The sequence below is a fragment of the Peromyscus eremicus genome, chromosome 13, assembly GCF_949786415.1.
Source record: "Peromyscus eremicus chromosome 13, PerEre_H2_v1, whole genome shotgun sequence".
NCBI classification, from domain to species: Eukaryota; Metazoa; Chordata; class Mammalia; order Rodentia; family Cricetidae; genus Peromyscus; species Peromyscus eremicus.
Window position 1 is genome coordinate 24,521,083 of NC_081429.1, and position 19,954 is coordinate 24,541,036.

The 19,954-nt window shown below is 42.5% G+C and overlaps 1 protein-coding gene across 6 annotated transcripts in view; it reads left to right on the plus strand.

The window, feature by feature from the left end:
• Epb41l3 (erythrocyte membrane protein band 4.1 like 3) overlaps nt 1–19,954 on the plus strand; it is a 145,408-nt gene that overhangs the window by 113,693 nt on the left and 11,761 nt on the right. For 4 of the 6 annotated variants that reach the window (XM_059278630.1, XM_059278629.1, XM_059278633.1 and 1 more), the window contains exons 12-14: nt 2,133–2,353; nt 10,825–10,878; nt 15,177–15,368. In XM_059278630.1, coding sequence (XP_059134613.1) covers nt 2,133–2,353; nt 10,825–10,878; nt 15,177–15,368 — 467 coding nt within the window. The remainder of the gene's footprint in view (nt 1–2,132; nt 2,354–10,824; nt 10,879–15,176; nt 15,369–19,954) is intronic. The other 2 variants (XM_059278634.1, XM_059278632.1) reach the window with 1 other exon arrangement.

Consider the following 19,954-nt stretch of genomic DNA (forward strand, 5'->3'; position numbering starts at 1 on the left):
TGGGGATGTAACTTGCTAAATAGGCCCAGGACCCTAGGTTCAGTTCTGTCCCCAGCTGATAGATGATGATAGACAGACAGACAGACAGCTGATAGATAACTGCAACATTCCCAGTATTTTTCCCCTTAAAAAACAATCACATCCATACTGATTGCACAAAGACTGTTTTCTTTTATCATTCTCTAATACAATGTGATAGCTACTTACATATTATTCACATAGTGGTGGGTATTAAAATCAATAGAGATAGTTTAAACACTATAGACAGATGTGCACAGATTGTATGTGAAAAGAGTGTCATCCTCTGTAAGGGACTCGAGCATCTACAGCTTAAGTATTCAGAGATGTGCTGGAACAATCCACAATAGATGCCAAGAGAGAATGCTGCTGTTCTGAACCTTCCGATATTTCTAGACCCAAGACCATTTGCAGTTGGATTAAGACATGAAGATCTCTGTGTTACGGCCAGAGCTTTTCTTTCTGCTCTTTAGAGACTCTCTGCTAACAATGTGTATGTTCTCTAAGTCAATATTTGAGGAACTGCCGTAGAATCCTGCCTTTCTTTCTGCTGAATACCACCTACTTTGTTCAGTGACATGCACCCGAGAGAATATGGTTGTTGTCAGGTTGCTTTCCTCGTGGTCTTTGTGTGAAAATGACTGTTGAACAAACAGAAGACAATTGTGAAATCAATGTACTAATACCGCGCTGTCTCTTCCTTTCTGGCCGAAAGTGATGTTAGTATGTGTTGTCTTGCTCTTTGTTGCCCTGCCAATTCTAGTGTGTTTTCTGCTGTGGTGCCGGGTGCCATGTCTGCATGTTGGAACATTAAACTGCTTTTTCACGAGACAGCAGCCTGTAAATAACAGCATCGCTGGCTGCTAAAAGAAAATAGTAATAATAATAAACTGTGTCTCATGTGAGCTTTTCATCAGCATAAAGAGGCAGAGACTATCTTAGTGAAGGATTTCATTTAGAATCTTTTTTTGTTTTGTTTTCGTTGGTGTTTTAAAGGACCTAAAATATGAATTCAGGCCATATCTTTGTCTGTGATCAACTGTGGGGTATTTGAAAAGAAATGTGTATAAATTTCAGTGTGTTATGATATCTAAGCCCTAAAAAGTTGACTAGCAAAATTTAAAATTGATCTGAATTAAGCACTAAAACTGAATGAAGCATCTTTTACTAAGACAATAGCTGGGATGAGGAGGTGAACCTCGCATCCCTGTGCTCACATGTTCAGCCTCTGCATGGGTTTAGCTGGGATGAGGGCCTGATGCTCACATCCCTGTGCTCACATGTTCGGCCTCTGCATGGGTTTAGTTGAGATGAGGGGCTGACGCTCACATCCCTATGCTCACATGTTCGGCCTCTGCATGGGTTTAGCTGGGATGAGGGGCTGACGCTCACATCCCTGTGCTCACATGTTCGGCCTCTGCATGGACTTTGCTTGCTAGCAACATTTGTCTTGTTTTCCCCAAACAACAGAGATGAGAATGAATGTGTTTACATATCCTTGTGACAGTCTCTTTCAAATGCAATGGAAATTAAAACATTTCCTTATGTCAACTGAGAGGAATGCCCTTCTAAATTTTATAATCTCTGCCAAAATTATTACACTTTATTCCTATGCTTTGGGCTTTTGTATTGTAAGGGGGGGGTGAACTTTTCAACATTGGAAAATCATAGAAATAATCCATTGCTCCTTTAATGAATGGCTCTCCCGTGGATATGCTCAAAGTCAAGTGGTTAGAGTATTTGCTGGAAATACTGCTGCAAATTGTTGAACTTAGGATGAGTCTGGTTTGAGTGCCCAGCCAGTGCTCTTGAGGGTAAAACCAGCCTCCTCTCCTCCATCTCCTCCCTGCCCTCACCAGAGAGTATGAGAATGCTAAGCCTTGTTCTAGGGTTCAAGATATGGACATTTAAATCCTTTTTAAAGCACTGGTCTGGGTGACGCAGAAAGGTAGTGCTTGGATGCAAGTCCCCGCAGCTCTCCTTTGCCTCGTGCAAACCAGCCCAATATTTGATACTGGTGTTTTTCTCCTAGTAAAGGCACAGTGTGGCGTTGTCGTTCCGTCTTCTGACTTAACTCTTTGGGATTTTATTTCCCCGATTGTATTTGCTTTTAGCATCAGTGAATGAAAACCATGAAATATACATGAAGGATTCTATGTCCGCTGCAGAGGTTGGCACAGGCCAGTACGCCACAACAAAGGGCATCTCTCAGACCAACTTGATCACCACTGTGACTCCAGAGAAAAAAGCTGAAGAGGAGCATGGTGAGGAAGAGGACAGGAGGAGGAAGGCCGAGGAAGCCACCCCCGTCACAGCCCTCCGGCATGAGGGAAAGGTACAGCTCCCGGCTGCCTCCTAGAGCTGTTCTAGCCTTTACTCATAGCTCCGTGGTTCTGGGGTGGTAGACCAGGGGATTTTAAGGTGGAGGAGCATTCAGGTTCCAGCACTGGTCAGATTCATGTTGGGTTTTGTGTTATTATTATTTCAGCATATTCTCTTAAAGTTGTTTTCTTAACCTTTTGGAAAATTTTAACAAGGAATGTGTTTTACAAGACTTTCAACAGCTGTTCTGGATGGATCTCTTTAAAAGTATTTTGGATGGTGCAGTACTTTTTTCTGTTTGGACTCACATTTTACTACTGTCTCTAAAACTATTGTCTGTTTCTGGCCCTGTTCTCCTACCCAGAATGGTAGGTTTTCTTAGACATGTGCACTGAGTGACCGTAACCAGTGTTTATGTCTGACCTCTTAGTCTTCTAACTATAATCTGATCTGCCCAGAAGTGACTTGTCGCAATGAAAGAGAAAAGCAAATTTGACACAATAGCAATTTTCATTCATTGCACGTTATGATGTCACTTCCCCCAAATTAAACTCCTTAAATACTAGTTTTCAGTTTCAGGTTGATTTCCAGTGATCCAATATTATAGCAACTTCCTAGCAAGACAGTTTGAAACTTAGCATATCTGGGAGGCTCATGCATAGCAACGATGGGAACCAAGAGTTCCCTGTAATGGACAGGGCACACAGAGAGGGGGCATGGGAAATGAACCATCTTACAGTCTCTGGGTTACCCTGAACTGCAAGTGTGTTTCGTTCCCTGGTGCATTGTTGCATAGAAATGTTCTTGAAAAAAAAACAGGGTGTGGGACTGCACAGGGCTTCTTCCCATAAAAGTTCAACAGCCTCCTAAGCAGGTAGTTCATCAGATAAGTGATGTCTGCTTCTACTTCTGAGAACGTGGTTTAGCGGTGAGAGGGTGGCCTAGCGTGTGTAGGCCCTTAGTTTAATATCCAGCACCTCAAAAACCAAAATGGAGTAAATAAACACTTTCTGTATTAGATGAAATATTTCAGATTACGCAGTCTGTCATTCTGCTCTTCCTTTTAGGGATGGATTCTTTGTTTTCCAAACACAAAAATCAGCACAGAGTCAGAAATGATGGCCAGGGCCTTCGGATCACTTCTGCTGTTCAAATGTGCTTGGTTCTAAATTTGGCTTTTACATTCTTCTCATCACTTAAATCCACGTCAGATCTTGTAACTGGGACATGGTGGGGAGGAGGGGAGATAATCCACCTGGAATGCAAACATGGATGCTTCTTACCCCTGGTTGTTCCAGGTTTTCCTGAGACGACCAGTGCCTACCAGTGATGCTCATGGCTGTGAAGTGCACTTAGATGGCAGACAAAGAGGAAGGGTTTTTATGTTTGCTGCCAAAGTAGGTCCAGGTTCCCTCCTCCTATTTTGGTTTTTGAAAAGCCATCCTGTGACCTTTACATGTAGGAAGAAGCAGCACCCATCCATCTCGCTCTGTGCCATTGCTGTCCTGGGGATACCTTCATAACCCCGGTCCCCCGGAAGACGACCTTTCAGCAGAGTCTTCCAGAAGGCTGTAGCTGAGATCTAGGACTGACGGGTGCTGGCTGTCTTTATTTCTCCACCGCAAAGCTGTCTTTCCGAAAGCACTTTAATACACAGCACAGAAGATAAAACCATAATCTTATTCTTTCCCATCTTTAAAAAGCTACATTAGAGGATGCTTGATTTTGAACCCAAATGAAAACGCACTGCTGGAAATAATGTTTAAAGACTGTTTCCCAGGCTGCCTGGGGAGGGTCATGTTGCTGTGACAATGTCTCACTGCCTAGGGAGAGTGGCCTTCATGAAGGGGCCGCTTGTCATGTCTGCATTATCCTTGGCTGAATGAGATGTGTGCAGATCCCTGTTTAGAATGCAATGTTTAATGTCGAGCGTGAGTATCAGAGGGACATTTCAAAGGCTGACCTATCCAGATAAACTTTTACCTGGACATTGTCTCTATCCATCCCTCATGCCTCAGATGTGATTTTATTTGTGCATTTTCTTCCCCTTGGTTGCTATTTTTATCACTTCTCTCTAAGACTGGATAACTACCACCAAGTAGGCTGAGTAATTTTCATGCTCTCAAGCTGCTAGGTAACACGCAAGCGCACACACACACACACACACACACACACACACACACACACACACACAGAGCAGGGGGAGCCGCTGAAGGAGGCTATCTCAAACTCCACATGCCCTGGCCTTGAACTTATCATGGTATGTGAGCCCCGGTGCTTTGCCCCAGCCTGTTCGGGGATTTCTTGCTTCTGGCTTTGGCCATTGAGACTGCCAGGGTCCCAGAAAATGGAGTCGATTCTCCAAATCTCACAAAAGCAAGAGCTCATAGGGAGCACTTCGGTGGGAATGCATGCTTTATCAATTGTATGAAAGATTCAGACCTCAGTTGTAAACATCCCCTTTATGTTTGGACAAATCAGGAGGCTGAGAAATTGCATCTTTCCATTATTTGTAGACCATATGTAGCAGAAACCAATCACATAGAAACCGTGTTCCAGGAAAACCCTTTTATTTTATTTATTTATTTATTTTTATTTTTTATTTTTTGTATTGCTTGTTTGCTTCCTTAAACCACTGGTAAGAGCTGAAGTCTTGTTTAGCCACCTAGATAAAGAAGCCAAAAAATGCACCTAGATGAATCAGAGGAACTTCTCTTCTCTGTGGGAACCAGAGATCCTGAAATGCTCACTGCCGCTCCCCTCAGACAGAGCGGGGCCAGAAACTTCCTGATTGGGATACCCACCAGTTTGGGAGATAATTGGCTCACCAAGCAAAGGAAAGTGACCAGAAATTTTTTGAACCCAATCAGAATTTGAATTGTATTTCGTTTTCATTTTGAGTCCAGCTGAGCTGTGGAGCTGATGTGCTGTTACCTGGAGACCAGGAGGGTGGTGTTGAAAGTCTTGGTTTTCATTTATTAGAGTTGTTTGCTCTTCGACGCGTTTATGTGGGATCCTTCACAGTGACCGCTGTTCTGACTTTTGACAACATCTCGGCCTGTGTATAAAGGTCTACGGGGACAGCGAGAGTCGTCCTCCGTGTCGCTGCCAAGCAGCGTGACTACTTTAAAAACTCTTGTGTTTACGATTTTATGTTGATGCCCATGAGAAAGTTGACTAATTGCACTTTTCTTTTTGTCCTTTTGCATCCATGTTTACCACTTCCTGTCTTCCTCTGTCCTCTTTCACATCCAGTCACCTGGGCATGGCACTGACTCATGCCCCTCGTCACCCCCATCAGCCCATCTTGACCCTCCATCTCCCACAGTGCTCCGCAGGAGGTGTAAGGAGAATGAAAACCCCTTTACAGGTTCTGTGCTGCCTAAAGCCGAGCCAGCCTTGGAGTCTGATGGCCAGGGCATGGCTTACTTAGGGGACCAAGATGTGGCATTTAGTTATAGGCAGCAGACTCGAAAAGGAACCACACTGTTCTCCTTCTCCTTACAGCTCCCTGAGTCATTCCCCTCCCTCCTAGATGATGACGGGTACCTCTCCTTCCCCAACCTGTCTGAAACCAACCTCCTGCCCCAGAGCTGGCAGCACTTCCTGCCCATCCGTTCACCCTCCCTCCTACCCTGCTTCCTCTTCATCTTCTTCTTCCTGCTGTCTGCTTCCTTCTCAGTGCCATACGCCCTCACTCTCTCCTTCCCTCTGGCTCTGTGCCTCTGCTACCTGGAGCCCAAGGCGGCCTCCTTGAGCGCCTCCCTAGACAATGACCCGAGTGACAGTTCAGAGGAAGAGGTGTGTACCTCAGCATAGAACACACTTTCCCTGCGTGTTCCGTGCTTCAGTCCGATCCAGTGTTAGCTGGTTGCTGCGATAGTGGTCCTACTTTCAGAGCCTCATTTATTGTCTGTGCCACTATGTTGAGGGTTTTTGTGTTGGGGAGTCCAAGCCAGGCCCCAGGGTTAGGCACAACACCATGTGGATGTAGCAGTCTATAGCCAACTGTAATCATTCTGCTACCCACTGAGTTCTACACGGGCTAAGGACTCAGCCAGAACTCGATTTCAAACAACTCATCCGCTATGGAAAGGCCGTGTCTTACTTACAGATTCTGCTCAGTTATCACCTAGTAAGTTGTATCTCGTATAGTACAAAATAAGTAGCTTGCAACTTAAATAAGATGCAGGTACAGATGGAGTGACCAAGTGATCGTGCTAAAGGTTAAATATCATCGTGTTCAAGTAGCTTTCCCAAATTTCCCGTTTCTCATCCCCCTAGGATCCAAGATGCTTCCACGCTCCTGTTAGATGTAAGTTCTCATTGTTGACGGAAGGAATGCCTACAACAGTTTATAGTACTCACATGACATCACTCATTGGTACAGCCAGAAATAGGACCAGAAAGAACCAAATATGTAGTGCTGTGGTGTCCAAAAAATGTCGGGACAGCATTTATTTGAGTTTTTTTTTTTTTCCCTCTCTTATGCTGGCCATACTTGTATATGTATCAGACAGCAGCATAAGACCCCAATGTCCACATTTTGTAGTGTGGTACAGCCAGGGAATTGGCTTAACGTCTCTTGCCCTTGGGCAGGTATTCTTGTAAAGCGAGAGAACCTGACCTTCTAGCCTGTCCATCTCCCTCATCCCAGCCACTAGGTGAGTGATGTAACTAGCAGCTTTTCCTCTTAATCGCTCTCCTCCCTGCGGCTCCATGGCCGCAGGAACAGCACAGCAGCAGCTTCCCTTTTTAAGGACTTCAGTCAGAGTGCAAGGAAGAGAAGAGAGGCTGACCCCCAGAGGCGCTGGCTGTCATGTCTTCACCCTCCTGCACCTCTCCCTAGGGGCCCCAAGCTTGCCTCTTCCCACAAAGCAAGCACTTTATGTGACAGGAGATAAGCCCAGGACTCCTCGCATTAGAAGAACACACAGTCAAAGCAGCGCTGTTCAAAAAAAAAAGAAAGAAAAAAGAAAAGAACGTCTATTCGGTTCCGCGCTTAGTTAGATAGTCATAATTTGACCTGCCCCCATTAGTGTATGGCGCTGCCAAAATGTGCCGGTGCCTATATTTAGTGGCACTCTGGCTGTTCCTGAGCAGTGATGGGGGAGCCATGAATGGTCTCCAAGGTGCTTTAAAGGGGAGTCCAGGGTTTTCCATTCAGTACTGTCTAAGTGTCCTTTTCCAGGTTCTTGCTGTGTCTGCATTAAGAGATAATGATGTTTCTGCCGCAACAGACTTTGGGAACCACTTTAGATCTCAGGATTTTAGTATAACTTTCTCAGTTTGTGACATTATCAGATGGTACAGGGCTCGAGCATGCTGCAGTCAGGAATAGAACATTATTGACAAAGACCATTAGTAGGTTTCTAGAGAAACTTACTTTTCCTTTAGCAGAGGAATCTGTCCTCATGCTCACATGAATTCCCACCACCCTCCCCCCGGAAAAAAAAAGATTCCTGGTTTACGCTTCTCTAAATTCTGAATTACCGTTTGAACGATTCTAGTGCTAACCACACAGATATTGTGCCTAATCCAGGGTTTACATCTTGTTGGAGTCGGTGCATGAGAACTAATGTTAAACTCGGGCATGTCTGCATTACATCAGCAAAGCAAATCACAGCAGCCCCTGTGTTAAGATAGCGGATGCCGGAATGGGAGCATCCCGGACCTCGCTGTCCTACATATTGCATACTCGACACTGAGTCAGCACTAGCCACTGCAGAGGTCCCTCTGGTCCAGCCTCCTCTGGCCCGTCATAACACTCCTGCCACCAGATTTGGCCATCTGTTCAGTGTTGGCTCCTAACCCCAGGTGTTAAGAGCCGCACGCTCTACTTCAGCTTAGGCTAAAGAACTCATATATTTGGGTCATCACTTTTCTTAAAATGTCATTTACTTACAAGGCTTATTTTATTCTGTAGGCCTCAAGTGCCCTGGCAGCTAAACTGGGTGACTTCTTAAAAGGCAGTTTGTCTCTGCCACTTTTGTTTGGCAAAATCACTAATGACACTGACCCTTTTTGCATTTTCCTTGCGCTGTAGAGAGTCCATCAGTTACTGCCTTTCTCAAAATCGAAACCCAGCGTACAAACACTTCATCATTTCAACCGCTAGAGCACTTGGCCCAGCAGTGTTTCTATTGGGCTTTCAGAATGGCCAGGCAAGAGGCAGACTATCGGATCACCTTCCACAAAGCACTAAGAGAAATTTAGTTTGCCATAGCATAGGATGTCATTACATGTGAATTCCTGAGTAATTTTTTATAACACGAAGAAAAGAGATTTATTCAAATATGTAAGAAAAATGAATTTGTCAACTGATTCATTTCTTTAAAATGTAGAAAGATAGTATTATACAATAATTCATGATATGCTGTCCTTTCACTGTTTTCTATAGTCACAGGTACATATTATATATTCCTAATAATATACAGTATAAGCAGCAGCTGCTACCAAGACTGCTTTATTCCACTATTATTTTTTTGTTGGTAAATTAGACTGTAAAGCAGCAATTTCATAGGAGTCCACAGATGAGTTTTTTAAATGTAGGATCTAATCACATTGGCCCTTCTGCCTTTTTTTTGGTCCTCATGCCTCATTACAGGTACTTGCCCTGCACCCAGGTTCTGAGGGAGTTTAGATACGACCAACAACATTTGATACCTAGGAGAATCAGAGTCATAACCAACAATGTATTATATTTCAGTTATCATTTGCGATTTGTAGTTCTGTGTGGCAGGAATTCCATAAAGTGTTTGCCATCCTTTATACAATAGAGATACAGCTGTTATCTCCATTTTCCAAGAAGAAAATGGGTTAAACTCTGAAATAGGTGTAATGTACCACAGGTTTTGAAAGCAAGGATTTGAACGTATTGAATCTGACATCGGACCCCCTTACTCTTACCTACAGCTGAACTCTAATGCTGAGATGTTGGAAAGTTCATGAAGTAAATTTTAGAATTGTAAGGTGACTTCTTAAAGTCGGAAGAGAATTTCCTCAGCAACATTAGATGTGTTTTGACGCAGCTAATTAAGATAACAAATGTATGGCTCTTATTTTCTTGAAGGCCTAAAACATCTTCAAGTTATTCTCTCTTTTGTACTCATCCTAACCACCTTCCCCAGCTGTCAGTTGTTGAGACCTTGGGATTATGATAGCCGCGCCTTATTCCTAAAAGAGAACTTATAGACACCCCTGCCCCACTTTTTAAAGTGAGGTGATTTTTCAGGTCATGAAAAATCTATTGAATTTTTTTTTCCTCCATTCTCAAGCACACCTGCCAAGTGTGGGATTCAACTGCTTTTATTTTAGGAATAAGTCAAAGTTTTGGGATAGTGTCAGAAAACCGTCCTGGCCAGAGATAGAGATCAAGAGAGACAAAGCAGTCCTGGCTGCCATTTCTAACATCCCGTGTGCATCATAGTTGTGCTTAAAGCCCCAGCTCTACAGCTTCTCGTTCAGATGCTCGCTTTCAAAATACACTCACAAGGCTTTGGCTGAGGGCAGTGTACTAATAATTGGTTGAAATTTATGGGTGAAAAGTCAGTTTGTATTGATGGCTCATCATCAATATATAGTTTTTGTCTTAAACCATAAACCCTTCCCAACACATTAAAACACATAGACATTAAAAGTGAACCCCGAAATGGGCTCTTCTCATTCTCCCCCCCCAAAAAAAAATCCTAGTTCTGCCAAATGCTGTGCTTTGTTTGATTTGTCTCAAAGTAGATGTCTCTTTCTCTCTCTATTTTTTCAATTATTATTACTATCATCTGCATCATTTGAATGGTACTTTGGCAATGAGATGTCTAAATGCATACTTGACTATACCTCTTTATATTGGAGAGTGGGGCAAAGTGAAAAACAGAGCTGTTACCCATTAGCAATGCTATTTGAAAATGATGAGTTTTTATATGTATATACAATAGATGCCTGTGAATCACCAGTGTATGCTCTAATCATTAACTGGTAATGCAGACAGCCTGGTGGTCATAGTGGGTGGAAATGATCCGATGGTATAAATGAGGGGCTGAAAGTCCAGTGACTGTTATGGTAGCTATTAGCATACATCTAAATTCATTTGCTTTTCTAATGTGGCATTACTAGAGTAAAATATGTACAAATTAACCTCCATTTGATGTGTGTTCAGCATTTTTAGAAGAGCTTTTAGGGGCATCAGTGGAAAGGGGGAGGGGGTGACAAATTGACGTTCTGAACTGTAAATGCAGACAGGTCAGGGCGGCCCACTGTGTGTGTGTGCCTCGGGTCTTGACCTCGGAGGGGCTCTGCTGAAGACCCCAAGCTCTGCCTCCTCTTTGCTTTGCTCATACCCATACTCCCATGGGAAGGTGCGATGCCATAGACCCCAGAGGGGGGAGAAAAGTGAATGGTTCCACCAGTGTGTGCCCTGTTTGACCAGATGGGTTTGTTTTCTGTCCCTGCTGCCTCCCCGGATCTGATTGCCTCTGTGATCCACAGACTGACAGTGAGCGGACAGACACAGCCGCTGATGGGGAGACCAGCGCCACCGAGGTAAGGATGGAGACTGAGCGCGGGGGTTAGCTATCACGGGTGCATTGTGGGTGACGCTGAGTGCAAGGTTTCTCTGTATTTGATTCTGGACTGGAAAGAAATGCCGACTGTCAACCAAAACTGAATAAGGTTTATTTATTTATTTGTTTGTTTGTTTGTTTGTTTGTTTATTTACTTGTTTATTTATATATTTATTTTTGGTTCTTTTGTTTTTGCCTAAGCCAGTGGTTCTCAAACTCTGACTTATGTAAGAGTGAGCCGAATAGTCCCCCCCTTGTGTTTCTAGTTCTGAAGGGCTGAGGAAACAGGGGATGGATAGCTCTAACCAGTTCCCAAATGACTGGGCTCTTGATCTGAGGATTGCATTTTGAGAAACAGTTACCTAACTGACAGTACCTTAGGGACGAAAGAGGGCCAGGTAATGGGATAATTCCATGGAGTCTATTGAAGATCAAAGGAATTTATTCAGGGTTTAACTCACAACAAGAATAATTGAGTTGGTCAGGGAATCCATGAGGGGTGGGGCATGGTCCAAGGCAGTGCTCAGGAGAGTTCTGCCTTGATCCTCAGCACTAGCATCCAAGACCACGAGGTAGAGAAGAAGGAGCAAGCAGGTACCCTTCCCAGGTCTTAAGGGGTCCCGGTCTGGGCCACACCCCAGAGGGGTGGGTCAGGTACCTAGCAGTTACCTGCTGCCTCACTAGGGGCGGTGCTTCAGGATAAAGCACAGACAACCACTCCAACAGCCAGGGGAGGTGGAGGAGGAGGGTGATTGGTCTGTTTGGGATGGAGGCTGATTATATATGCTAGCCATGACTAGGGAGGAAGACGGCTCATGGATAATTGAATGAGCTTATTGGCTGGATACAGATATGTTTGTAAACCTCCCCCCCAATGACCAACTAATACTTATTAAAGTAATACTTTTTCCTTAACACTTTTTTTTTTGAGCCTCTGGCTATAATACAAGTCACTCTCAGGAAATGAATTCTCTAAAGAAACTGACAAATTAAAAAAAAAAAATGCAATCCAACAGTGCCCTATTCCTTCTCCTGAATTAAGTTTTTAAGATATATTAAATGTGTGTGTGTGTGGCTTGTCTTTCTTAAAACCTGCCCTATTAGTAGCAATTAAAATACTATAGAAGTGGGGCCGGAGTGGTGGCTCAGCAGTTAAGACTGTATCCTAGCACCCACATCAGGCAGCTCTGGTGGAATCCAACGCTTGTGGCCTCTACAGGCATACCCTCACACACACATACATGTGGTTTAAAAGATATGTCAATGTGTTTTTTAAATACTGTAGAACAGTAGTTATATAGTGATGGAAATCAAGATGCTCGTTTCTCACAATGCTAGAATTTAAGTTTTGCTTTGTGACCAAGTTTACTTTAGGTCATGTGTTGTTTTTTTTACATAATTGAATAGTAACCATACTTTGTAGTTGAGTTTTGGGGAAAAACTAAAAATGCTGTAAGTAATATCCATACATCACTTAACTGAAAACTGTCTCCGGTATTTTCTAAGAGTTCTCCCTTTGGAAATGCTCCGGTTTAGAAATCATGACATTTTAAACTAGAAGATAATAGCATGACGGCATCTTCCAGATTTTCTTCAGCTGCCATAGCTAAGTGACAAAACTGCACCTTGAATTGTAAGAGATAGTTGTAAGTAGCCACAGACTAGTACATTTAGTAGATAACATGCAGTTGTAAGTAGCCACAGGCTAGTACATTCAGTAGATAGCATGCAGTTGTAAGTAGCCACAGGCTAGTGCATTCAGTAGATAATACCCAAACCTGATTTCTAGTAAACATGAGCAGTGTTTCAATATTAATGCCTTAAATCTCTATGGCACTTTTTAAATTTGTTACATAGCATTAAAGCAAGCGAGTACCCCTGTATAATCTTGTACACTGTGAAACCTAAAAATGAAATAAAGAGCTGTGACCCAACACGTATATAAGAACCAGCATGTCACCAGTGGGTGGGTGTCCTGTTGCCCTTATGTACACATTCCCTTCGCTTCATGTCCCCGGCATTACTGCACTACGGGGATATGCAGGGACAGCACCTTGGTCCCCATAGACTGAAAAGAAATCTGAGACCAGCTAAAACATGACTGTCCATACCTGTAATCCCAATACTTGGAAAGCTGAGAATGTGTGTGTGTGTGTGTGTGTGTGTGTGTGTGTGTGTGTGTGTGTCCAGCCTGGGCAATAGAGTAAGCCTCTGTCTCAACGGAAACAAAACAAAACAAACATGAAATGCTGAGCTGTAGGCAGACGGAACGCTCTGTTAGCTACTTGCTTGAGCGTGACCTTATTCTCAATTGTCGTTTGACTCTGGGCCTCACAAGGACCTGAAGTTTCTGTTTGGGTCGGAGAGCTGTGGTGAGAAACCTTGCTGGCCCATGGGCTGTGACCCACTTGCCCAGTTTCTGATACTTGATGTTAGGCCAAGAATAAGCTAGGCCCTTCAAACTGGAAAAGAAAGAACAATGAATTGCCAGTGAGATATTTTTAATGGGTATCTTTTTAATTTAAAAAAAAAAAAGTTACCCTGTTTTGTTTTAAAGAAAGATATAGTAGTGTTGTTGATGGTAATTGATTTTGTTTATACTTCCTTCCTTATCCTGTGTATCAGTCTATTCTCCTCTAAAACTTGTTCTGAGCATGAAGGTTCAGCTGGGTGTGGTAGTTCATACCTGTAATCCCAGCGCTGTATAAACTGAAGTGGGTGCCCTTATCTCAACAACAAAGTGGAGGCCAGAGAGAGGGCTCACTGGTTAAGAGCGCTGGCTGCTCTTCCAGAAGACTCAGTGTTGATTCCCAGCACCCACAGGACAGCTCATGACCATCTGAGACTGCAGTTCCAGAGGATCCGACACCTCCTCTAGCCTCTGCAGGCACGAGGCCCACAAGAGGGGCACAGACATCCGTGCAGGCCAAACACTCATACACAAAAATTAATAATAATAATAATAATAATAATAATAATAATAATAATTAAAAAACAAAGTGTTAAGTACAAGGAATTCAAGGCTCCACCTGGTTTTGAAATGCAGGAGGCTACATATTAAGCTCTTTGAGCTGCAGTTCCGTGGTCTACAAGACCTGACACAAGAGCTGACATATAATCATTGTGAAGTCTGGCATATAGAGGGGCTGTCATTTTCCCATAATAATAGCCATTCTTAGGAGCTGTAAACTGATTCCCCAACTTCCAGACTCCAAAACCTGTGCTAATGTTCAGTGAGGACAATCCGCCAACCCCCGCTGCCCCTTCTCAAAGCACGTGCATCTGCCTGTTAAGATGCCAGAGAACCACTGCTCAAAGAATCCGTGGCTGCTTTGTCCTTACGAAGCTTCATCCTTTGTGTGTGAGAGTTATGCTTTGTGTCTAAGAAGGCATTGCATCCGAATGCGAGAGCGCCATGGTGCTCACCACCAGCGAGTGTGTGTAGACCACAGGTCTTCATTCTTAGAGTAAATTGCTTGGTAAGTCGTCTTTATCTCCTACTCTTTCTTGATGCTGGCAGTCGGACCAGGAGGAAGATGCAGAGCTGAAGGCACAGGTAGAAAATTAAAGATACAACAAAAACCCCAGACCAGCGTGTGAGACGTCATTGTGTGTCTGCCATGTTCAGACGTTTTTCTGCATGTTCCCTCTCGGTTACCATGCCAACGGTGTATAGACTGGCATTTGTTCCCTTGACTACTGTGTCCCTTACCATTCCCTCTCTTCTCCACTTTTTTCAGACTAGTCTGATTAAGCGAATAAAGGGTGAAAATGTGTATGTCAAACATAGTAATCTTATGTTAGAGGTTGGTATTGGTATGCACCAGTGCATGCTTGTGTGTGTGTTTGATCCTTCCATGGCATACCTGTGGACTTGAACAATGATGCATGAACTGTGTGCTCAACTGTTAGTGACTGGGGATGATTTCTCGACTTAACTCTGATTCCTTATTCTCTCCTAGACGTAGATCCCTTTCCCTGTGTGTGTATTTGTTTTAATCCTCTGGTTACATGTAAACTTCACTCCTTAGAATTTACTTTTAACCGTTTTTTTTTTTTTTATTTGTATGCTGTGTGAAACTAAATTATTTTTCTCTCCCTTTTCCTGGAAATCCTACGTTTTCACTAGAGCGTTTGTGGTAGTGTCTTGAACCCTGACCCAAATTCAGTTTCCTTTTGACTACAAATGTGTTTGGTATATTTTTAAAAGGAGAGGAGGGGATATAAAAAAATCATTGCAAAAGTTTGACTGTTGGAATCTTCTTGCTCTGGCCGTAGGAGCTAGATAAAACTCAAGATGAACTGATGAAACACCAAACCAACATTAGTGAGCTGAAAAGAACCTTCTTAGAAACCTCTACGGAAACTGCCTTAACAAACGAGTGGGAAAAGAGGCTTTCTACGTCCCCTGTGCGGCTGGCTGCCAGGCAGGAGGATGCTCCCATGATTGAGCCACTGGTACCTGAGGAGGTCAGTATTTGGGCATGGGCTAATTGTCTTCTGCCCAGATGGTATCACTTCTCCACAGGGTTTGGGACTGGGAAAGGGGTGTGGTCAGACCTGGAATGAGGTACTAAGTCCTCCCAAGATATCTGCTAGGTAAACAGAGCAGGTGGATGAAGAATGAGTCTCAGCATCAGACTGTGTTAAGAATGACCATGACCAGGCAAGAATGACCATGGCCAGGCAAGAATGACCATGACTAGGCAAGAATGATCATGACCAGCAAGAATGACCATGACCAGGCAAGACTGACCATGGCCAGGCAAGAATGACCATGACTAGGCAAGAATGATCATGACCAGACAAGAATGACTATGACCAGGCTAGACTGACCATGGCCAGGCAAGAATGACCGTGACCAGGCAAGAACAGGGAGACTCCAGTGCACATTGCCTGATTCTTACCTTTAATGTCAATTTTATACCTGGGAGAAGTTGATGATCTCTTAGTGAACCGATGCTTTCTGTAAACACACTTTCTTCTCCTGCATTGAGTAACACCTTTAAAAACTGGTTTATTCTTCTCACTAATTGGAAAATGAGGCCTGATAACATTGTCTGCGGTTTAAGTGGGTGTTAGAAGTTGATAGCATTTCAGGACAGATAATTACTCTGGCATATAATACTGGGCTTTTACTTAATTTAATGTTTTTTATTTTAATTAGAACTGGTTATTTTAACTAATTCTAAATCAGTGGGGGTTTTTGTTGTTTGTTTGTTTTGTTTTTTTAACATGGGAAAAGCAAATGACAGAAGTCCTTTTTTCAGTAAGACTTTTCCATATAAGGAAACTGACTTTTAAGTGACAGTGGGGGCCTGGCTCTGTCACTCCAGGGCTCTCACTTTGTGGCCGTAATGGCCGTTTGATCATCCATTAGAGAGCATCCTGATATCTCTCTCTTTCAAAATAAATCGTTTTGGGAAATTGCGTCTGTAGAGCCCTGTATTGATTAGCCTCTTTATCAAGATCCTTTTATTGTGAGATATTTGCCCAAGAAGCTGGGACAGAATAGAACATAAAAACTCCAACTGTGGTGGGAGAGAAAGCCTTTACACAGTAGTATATACACAATGCTGAAGCCCTTGCAGAGAAAATAAGAATCAAATTACACCCATTGTTCCTCGTCCTTTGAAAGCTGTTTATCAGAAGTGCCAGTATCTCATTATCACTACATTCCCGACAAACCCCCATCCCAGCCGAAAAGGGAAGAGTTGGATACCTATCTGAGCTACTTTGAAAATGTTCTTTTTAGGCAGAATAAATAGAAGTATTGTTACCAAAGTCTCCCTGGACCATTAAACACCAGTTCCACTCAGATTGCTTAAGTATCAGGGGACAAAATTTGACTTGGTTTGTCATTGTAGTCTTTGCATGATTAAGACTAGCACCTGTAGACGGCGGAAACGGTGAATCAAGCATTTGATGTTGCAATATGAGGACAGGAGTTTGAAGAGTCCCCCAAGTGCACCCTAAAGCCAGATGTGGTCATGGGCCTCTGCAGTCCAAGCATGCCTGCAGCAAAAGGAGGCAGAGACAAGGGAGTCCCCCGGAGCTCCTGGGCCACCCAAGCTGGCATGCACAGCAGTGAACAGCAAGAAACCTTGCCTCAAACACGGCAGAACATGAGAACTAAAACCCAAGCTTGTCCTCCAACCTCCACATGCATGCTGTGGCACATGTATGCCCTCATTCACACATCTATACACACACGTGCACACACACATGAACATATGCATACACACACACACACACACACACACACACACACACATACTTTTTTTAAAAATGTCACTTACTCGTTAGAATGACAGAGATTTTATTGTAGTTTTCGAATCTGGATTGTTTTATTTCTGTTATCTCATTTGGAAACAATGTTCTGGCTCAAAAAAATGTTAGATACTGGCTTATGTTGTAAATACACAGAACAAATAGCCACCAAAGCAAAACAAAATAAAAACAAAACAAAACAAACAAACAAAAAGAATCCCAGCATCTCTCTCCATGCTGATACTGAAGGAAATGGTAGATGATAGCCTTTCCGAATCAGAATTTGAGTAATAAGAGATGTTAGTAAACACGAAGACTTTGAAAGTCAAAGCCATAAGACTGATTGAAACATTGTACTCCTGAATCTTAGAGGATGATGTTGACTTAATAATTGAAGGACATGGTACTTTGACTAACCCTGAGTGTTCCCTGGATGGCCGTGCCTTCTCTGTGTCAGTGCCAACAGTGGAGACAGCCAAGAAAGGCCCTTTTCAACATAACCAAATAGAAACATCCCTTTGTAGCTAAAGGGCAATGCCACTTGGGTCCACAGACTGGAAAAGGAAGTACAAAGCCGGCGTGGTGGCTGCTGTCACATCTCCGCAGGAACGCCATGCTCCCATCACTATCGTCCGCACATGAAATCTCAGGAGGCCCTTGTCTGGGTATAGTGAAGTCGAGAATGATGGATGCTGGACAGCAGAAGCGTTCTAGAAAAGCTAGGTAATTCAGGTCCTGAAAGATGCGAGCTGTTCTCACATGCTCCAAGCCCTGTGCTTCTCTCAATAGCTGGGCCAAGCAGAGCAAACTCCACATTCCCTTGTGTTCTTCAGAATGAGACAGTTGTCAGTGACATCCAAGTTTATGGTCCAGCTGGCAGCCCTATAGATAGCCAGAAGACCAAAGAAAACATTCTTATTGTCTAAATCCACTCCAGTCTCTACATTTAGACCTTGGCTTTTCTTTCTGGCTTTATGAAAAAGCAGACAATCTCTTTAGCCTCCAGCTAGGAATGTACAAAGCATATTGGTTTACAGACCCATAAACAATCAGTTTTATTTTGGATAGGAGACATTTTTCAAAGAATATCAGTTGCTTGGTATCTGTTATTTGATATGACCACTTTAATTATCCAGTGTAGAAAGAATCGCAGCTGTGTCTACGTAGAAATATTTAACTTATTTTTTAAATTCACATCACAAATAAAATAATACTATTCTGTGTCAGAATCAGGAAGATACTTAGATTCAATGACCTCACATTTATGACCCCAACATAGTTGGTTTCTTTTTTTTTAATGAATTTCAGTGAGAAAATGATATCTTGAAAAAAAATCTAATGACTTCAGATTTTTAATTTTATCATCTTTTTATCTGTAGTGGTTGAATACTAACTGTTACTTCTGTAAAATACTACCATTAATGAACAATTAGAAAAAATACTAAAGTTGAAAAATGTATAGTGAACTAATAATGATTATATTCTGAGAATTTCATGTGTTCACTGTACATAAAGTTAGACTTTGATTGCCAGTGACTTCAAGTTTCAAATCTTTGAGTAAATAGCAGAGGCACCCTCAAAGCAGTGGATAAAATCAAGTCCTTGTTAACATTAACAAACAGATCAGTTCATGTGAAAGAGACATGTTCTCTGAGACAATGAGCACAAACAGTTCCCAAAATGGCCTTGCACATGGCACATAGGCCAGCACATTTTAGAGCTGTGTTCTTTAGTGGTTACTTGGATACCAAAATTTTCCAAATCCCAATCAGAAAGCAATATTAATGCCTGTGTAATACCAATATTATCCTCTTTTACATGTGAGCTGTAAATTCATAGGTATATTCACTATATAATATAGTGAGCCTCATAGGTATAGTGCATCTAATATAGTAGAGCTTTGAGATGGACACTGACTGTAGTTGATTCCCATTATTTATGGCTTTTTATATTTATATTTGTCTTCAAATTTACCTGTTCTCTAACATTTATTATTAGAAAACCTTAATAATCCAAAAGAGAATTAGTATTAGGAATTTTGTATCCCTGAATAGGACTCTGCATCCCAAGTATATTGCAGAGTAATGTTTAGTAACTAAATAAAATGGTTGACACATACACTTGACTGTATTCTTAGCTGTAATAGAGGAACGGTGTAGAGGCTTCAGTTTATCAGTAGCTTATCACTTCCTTATCAATTTATCGCTTCCTTAGTAGAGGCACTGGTCTGGTTCCGAGGTAGACCATGAATACACTTTAACTCCATACCTATTCCTCTATGTTAGCTGTTTCTGTTGTTGGAACACAGTTCTAAATGTGGCCTGTTGGTGTTTCCAGGAACAGGCACATATTTTAAAAATTAAAGTTTTTTTAGGCCAGGAAGTTTCCTGAAACCCACTGTTTCAGTGCCTGGCTTTTCCCCTAGCTCTTATCTTTGGAATAACGTTTATCTCGATGATCGTAATTAGAGGTCTGACAGCCTTATTCTGGAAGAGCACCTATAATTGTGAACTTCCCTTCCTGTTCCTCACTTCTGTTTGAAAAAGAAGTTGTTACTGAAAGTATTCGTTTTTAATCTGCATTTAATAATTGCTCATAGTAAATTTTATCTTTTGCAGTGTCCTCTTCCAGAATTGCAACAGGATAGGAATTATGTTTCTCCTATATAAATGGGTTACTTACCTCTCATTTGAAAGAATCATCTGAGAATAGTACTGTCACAATTTATAATAGGTCCCACAAAATGTTCCAGATGTTCCCCTACAGTCATTTCAATGCAGTTCCTA